Source organism: Microcebus murinus, chromosome 15 (assembly GCF_040939455.1).
Source record: "Microcebus murinus isolate Inina chromosome 15, M.murinus_Inina_mat1.0, whole genome shotgun sequence".
NCBI classification, from domain to species: Eukaryota; Metazoa; Chordata; class Mammalia; order Primates; family Cheirogaleidae; genus Microcebus; species Microcebus murinus.
The window spans coordinates 59,641,624-59,647,592 of NC_134118.1; the positions used below are offsets into that span (position 1 = coordinate 59,641,624).

Below are 5,969 nucleotides of genomic sequence, written 5' to 3' on the forward strand. Positions count from 1 at the left end.
TGGCGTCACCTGCACTTTCTCGGAAAGGAGGAAATAATGAGAATCAGGAAGGGAGGGGTCCAGGGACCCTACAGGTTGTTGGGGGTAGAAATTTGGAAATCATGTGCAAAACATCAGCGCCGACACCCACTGGGAGACTAGTCCTGGTCTCCTCTCGCGTCCCCGCCCGCTCTAGTTGGCTCCCTGGAAACCTGCTGGCGCGCTCCAGAGCACAGGGGAGGATCTCGGTCGCAGGGCTCTCGTGCCTGGCACCGAGTGTCGGAGCCGGATCTCACCAGCTCCTTGGCGCGTCTCCTGGCAGCTGGGGGAGGCCGAGCGCGGACCCCGGAGCCGGCGCCCAAAGCGGGGCGCCCTCGCGCGGGGCCGGCGGAGCGCGCGGTGGGTGTGCGGGCGGCGCGCCTCGCCCTCCGGCTGCAGCCCGCGCCGAGCGCGCACGGCCACCGGGCGCCGCGCCTGCAGCATGGAGTGGGAACTCAACTTGCTGCTCTACCTGGCGCTCTTCTTCTTCCTGCTCTTCTTACTTTTCCTCCTCCTCTTCGCGGTCATCAAGCAGCTGAAGAACTCCGTGGCCAGCACGGCCGGCGCGCTCCAGCCCGGGCGCCTCTCGCTGCACCGCGAGCCCTGGGGCTTCTCCCGAGAGCAAGCGGTGTGACCCGGGGTGCGGCCACCGGGCCGGGTCCTCGCCCGGGTTCTCCGTCCGCGCGATCGCCCAGCATCCAGGTGCGGGGCCCGCGGCGCCGCAGATCTGCTCAGGCGGGAGAGGGAGCGGCGGAGGGACGAGGCTCTGCTCTTCGACAGGCTCGGGTGCCAGGGACGGCGGTGCATGTGGTCTGGGCTGGCGCCTTGCCCCGCGGGAGGGACCCCGAGTTTTTCTGGGGTGCGGAGAGGAGGAGGAAAGAGGAGATCATCAGCCTTGGGAGCCCACATGGCTTTGGGCACCTACAGGCTCTTTTGTCCAGTCCAACTGCATTTTTAGCAAGGGGTGGGAAACTCAATTATTCAGATAACTCAGTCCAGCCGCTTCCAAACAACATCGAACGTCAACCCAAATATCCAAATTTTTGAGAAACAGTGTGGTCTTTGGGATAAGTGGCAGGAGGATGGCACACTTGAAATATTTCAAACAGGAGACAGTAAATGGAGTTGTGCTGGCGATGCGCAGGGGGCTGGGAGAGAATTCAGTGGCCCATTGTGGGGAGGAATCCTTGATCCTTAATCCTATTCGAGCCAACAGCCCCGTCAGTGCCTGCGATTGCCACGCAGGGTGGGTTTGGAGTCTGGGACCGCGCGGGGTGAGCGGTGCAGCGAGAGTCATTTGGAAGACCCCTTTGGGTTGGCCGTGCGTGACCTTGTGAGTGACCGTATGGCAGGCGGGCGAAAGAAGGTACCGTTTGCACCGCGTGGGGTAACAGGAAAAAAGGACGGGGGGCGGGCCTGTGGTTTCAGGTTAAATGATTAGAGCAGCTTTCGCGGGAAGATTGACAGGCAGGACTAAAGTCACCAGTGTGCCCTCAGCACGCTCCGGGCGATGTTACTATAGTTTGGGAAATAACTTCACCCTCCAGATGCTTTTTTTCCTAGATGTGTGTCGTCTCGCATCCCGGAGCGAGCAGCTGCCCTTGGCCGGTGCGCGGAGGACCGCAGCTGCAGCGACAGCTTGGGAGCCCTGCGAGGAGAAGGCGGGCACCATGGGAGGTGGAAGATTTGGTAAGCAAAGCTGCAAACGGTGAGTTGGGACCACTCGTGGTTTCACGTTGCCCCTAGTTAGGGCTAAACTTCTGAATATCTAGGGTCTATAAAAGTGAGGGGGTCACGATGGGGGAAACGGGTCCAGTGGAAAAAAAAAGGGCCCTCCCTTACTCAGAACTGGTGGACTACTGGAACCAAGAAGCCAAACTTACTCCTCTCTCATTGCAAGAACTAGTGTCTAGGTAGAAGATTAGGAAAATGAGAATGGGATGTCAGGAGTGTTTGCAATTTTAATAATCATTCTGCTGTTTTGGAAAACAAAGCAGGGGTTCTTGGAGTGAAATATATGATGCAGATATAATTTGTCTTTGATACAGGAAGATGTGGGTTTAGTCATGTTAGAGTGGGATAAGCTATCTGTGTCATGAATGTAGTATTGAAAATACTTATTAATTTTAGATACAAAGACAGACCACGTAGAGAGACTAAAAGCAATGAAATACCAAATTTTGCCCAAGTTGATAATCTAACAATGAAGTGTAAGGTAATTATTTTGATACTTCAAAGGAAGGAGAAAATATTCTCAGGTGAATAACTATGGAGAAAGTTTTTGGCCTGAGATATTCAGGTAATTTCCCATATTTTGTATTTTACTTTACCAAAATAGACCTGTTCTTAATGAAGTAAGTGGTTTATTTTAAATATTAAGTCATGAGCAAATTCTCACCTCTTTATCAGGTTTATGGTAAGACTTGATTTGAACCCCCAGTTTGAATTCTCCAGATCAACTGCAGTGGTTCTGTATTGTGCTGTGAACAATAGTCCTCTAATTAGTTGATGTCTCTGCAGTGGCATTTAGTTAAAGGGTTGTATGATTAATATAGCCATTGAAGATGAATGTGGGAGTAATTAATTAGCAATTACAGTTGTTTATAAGGATGGAAAATCATCATGTCATACTTTATAATACTCAGAATGCAAATTATTTTAACTACCTGCTTGGCTTCTTGACTTTGTAATCCTTTAATTTTCCTAGCAGTGCCACTGGTGTCCAGAAATTTAACCTGCCCATGATTCTTCTTAGACAGGAGAACTCGAGGTGAGTGGTTTATTGCCATCTCAGTATTACTCCAATCTCTCTGTTGGTTCTACTGATTTAGGTTCCTATGAAAGGTGAGGTTGCCTTTCTATCTTGTGCACAATGCCATTATACAACCTCCTTGTAGTTGAATTCATTAATTACTAAGTTCCCATTTATCCAGGCAAAAGAAGTGAATATTTATTCCTATTACTCAAACTCTGCTTAGAACTTGGCCCTAAACTCTAGGAGAATTAACGTTCCTCACATCTGCTCTTTGAACTTGCTGCTGCTGGTCTCTTGCCCTGCCCTTGCTTTGTTAGAGACTCTGCTTTTGAAATTTTGACACCTGTAGATGAGCTGCCTTTGTTTATTCATTTAGTCAATCATCATTTGTCCATGACGCGGCACAGACTGATCTCCCAAATTAGAACTACTTTGAACTCACATTTTTGGCTACCTGTATAGATTTTTTGGCTTAGATCGAATACTTGGACACCCACAATGGTCTAGGTTCTAGCCTTGTACATGTGGGATACTCCATGCACTGATCTCCCCCAGGTTCAGTCAATCTCTATGCCAAGTGTCTTTTTAAAGATTGTGTAAATATGAGCTAGACAGTAAAGCATTCAAAAAGTCGGGAACATTTAAAATGACTGCTTATTATATAAATGTAACTTGATTATAGAAGAAGACTCTTATGTTTTATTTTCAATAAAAGACTTTTAAGCAATGTTAGAAGCTGAGTTGAATTTCCTTTTTTTGTGTATTTTAATGCATTTTATTAGAAACTATATAATTCATATATCAGTATGCTTTCCTGAAACTCCAAATAGGCAAAAATTATTATTTATTTATTTATTTTACCAAGTTGAATTTCTTACGTTATAAGAAAATGAACCATAATTCTATTATGTGATGTTTGTATTTTATTTCAAGTTTTATTATTTCATTATTGTTTCTAAATTTTAGCTGTTCAAAATGACTTCAAATCTTATTAGGACAATCTTGATGGTTGCACTTATTTCCAAACTTGTAAGTACAGTGGATCTGCCCTTGGACTTGGAAAGATAATTTTAAGTTGGATTTTAAGTTGGATGAGAGTGATACCATACTCACATCTGCAAAATCTAAAATGTCTAATAAAATAGATTCCTATGTCTGAACTTCAATTTTAGGGCACAGCTGTAGATGCAGAACGGATGCCATCTGGTGTGATTCCACAGAATGAGAGAGAAAATTTACCCAGAGTGTGCCATGCACTGGCTTTTCTGGGAATGACAAGGTGCCAGGATTTGTTTTTGGTTCACTTGCAGGGGTGGAAACTTGGAACTAGGTGAGTAAAAAATATGCAATACCCTATTTTTAGCTTGACATTCCATGTTTCCAATTTTGCTATAGTTTCAAAATAAGTGCAATAGAGTTAAATTTTAAATGGCCAAAATTTTAAAGATTGTAAATGGTTAAATCATTTCAGATGGTGGGAAATGTTTATTTTTTTCTAAGTCATACTTACTCATCTAGGGACTTTTAGAATGCTAAACATACGAATGTAGTACACAGAAATTACCTGCAGAGTACTGTACTTAAAAAAAAATGTTTTTACAGCTACTCTCAGGGATTTGTGCATATTTAGACTCAATCCACAGTTAATACTCTAGGATCATTAGAATATCACTGTCATCTGTCTATGTCACATACGAGGGAAACTTAGGAATTGAATTGTAGATCTTTGATATAGACTTTTTTTGTTTGAATTAGTGAAATTAATTTCTTAATTCTCCATTTCTTGTCTATACAAAAATAATGAAATCATAGGTTAATAATGATCTGATTAATTATCTGAGTAGTGAGTATCTTCCCATAGAGAAGTTGGGTAGTCAGAAGGGCAGACCTATATTTGGAACAGTAATCAGAACCTAATAGGCACTAAGAAAAAGCTTCCTGATGGATTAAGGTTAATAACCCCTCTTATTTTCCTTAGTAGCAGTTACTGAGCTAATGAGCCTGATCATTTTTGCCATTCTTGGTCTGTAGGCAGATCCTGAAGACATAGGTGGGTTCAAGTTAAAGCCTTTATATTCAACTTTTCTTTTATTAGTGTGACTCTGAGGTTACTTGGATTTATTGAATAGGTTTAGATTCTTCAGGCAAGATTTTCTTTTTTTTTACTTTCAGTTGAAAAAAAAAATCTCATTTTCCTCTTGGGAATAAAGATGGATTCCTCTCTTGATAATAGAACAGGAAGTTACTGATCTGAATAGTGAGTTAACCAAATGTGAGGTTTTGTTCTTTTCTCAGGTAGCAAGGAGGTTAGAGGTAGGTAACTGCTTGCGGTTGAGTCAGCAGTTTACAGATGTCAGGCTGAATGAAGGTAGCTGCTGAGGTTCGCTTGACTTTTTCCTCTAGGTTTCAAGAGGTCCCTGCCGCTCCCCAAGAGAAGAAGGAGGAAGCCCAAAGGGAAAACAGGGCATGCCAGTTTGAATCCACTTCCTTTTCAAGAGCTTTCTCAGTAGCCTGCAAATGTTTGCTCCCATTTCATTGGCCAGAATCGTGTCATTGGCTACTGCTATCTGCAAGATTGCCTGAGAAATGTAGTTTATGTAGCCAGACATATGACTTTCTTCATCAAAAATCCAAGTTCTCTTGATAAGGAGGAAAATAGCTGTGGATCTTGGGTGGACAACTAGCAGTTTATGCCCTAGTTATAAAACACAGTTGTGAAGGAGCATAGTGTTTGAGGAAGATCAAAACTCTATCTCCTTCACAACTGGCAAAACTCCAAGCAACCCTGCTCACTTCTGACAGAGTGAGCAGAGTGAAGACATGTCAGGTTTTCTCAAGAAACACTTGACAGGACTGACCTTTTCTCTCAGACAATCTACCTGTCCAGCATCAGGATTTGCTAGAGGAGGCCCCTGGGGACCTGCATACTTCCTTGGTGGACATAATTTCTTTATGGTGGTTTGGTATAGGATCAAGAATGTTCTACTTTGCTGCTTCCTCATCTGCATCATTTATCTCCTCTCTAATTTTCCTGTCAATTAGATTCTGATGGAGTCTAGGTATGTGTGTTTGATCCTTATAAAAAAGACCATCCCTTTTATGCACGGAGGAGAGTAATCTATGCAAAGAAAAGCTACCTTACTCCCGTCTGTGGTTCCACCACCAATCTCGGAATATCCTGGGAGAGAACTGCCTC

The 5,969-nt window shown here is 44.1% G+C and overlaps 2 protein-coding genes across 2 annotated transcripts; both read left to right on the top strand.

Annotated features, from left to right (window-relative positions):
* Window positions 1-432: 432 nt before the first annotated feature.
* On the top strand, window positions 433-1,668 carry SMIM43 (small integral membrane protein 43). Its single transcript, XM_076010644.1, has 2 exons — window positions 433-720; window positions 1,582-1,668. Exon 1 carries the CDS (start codon window positions 461-463, stop codon window positions 650-652), a length of 192 nt encoding a protein of 63 aa, XP_075866759.1. The 5' UTR covers window positions 433-460; the 3' UTR covers window positions 653-720; window positions 1,582-1,668.
* Window positions 736-3,967, top strand: LOC105882112 (small integral membrane protein 43). The gene is made up of 3 exons (XM_012784213.3): window positions 736-1,726; window positions 2,726-2,788; window positions 3,946-3,967. Exons 1-3 carry the CDS (start codon window positions 1,452-1,454, stop codon window positions 3,956-3,958), a joined length of 351 nt encoding a protein of 116 aa, XP_012639667.1. The 5' UTR covers window positions 736-1,451; the 3' UTR covers window positions 3,959-3,967.
* The last annotated feature ends 2,002 nt before the right edge of the window (window positions 3,968-5,969 follow it).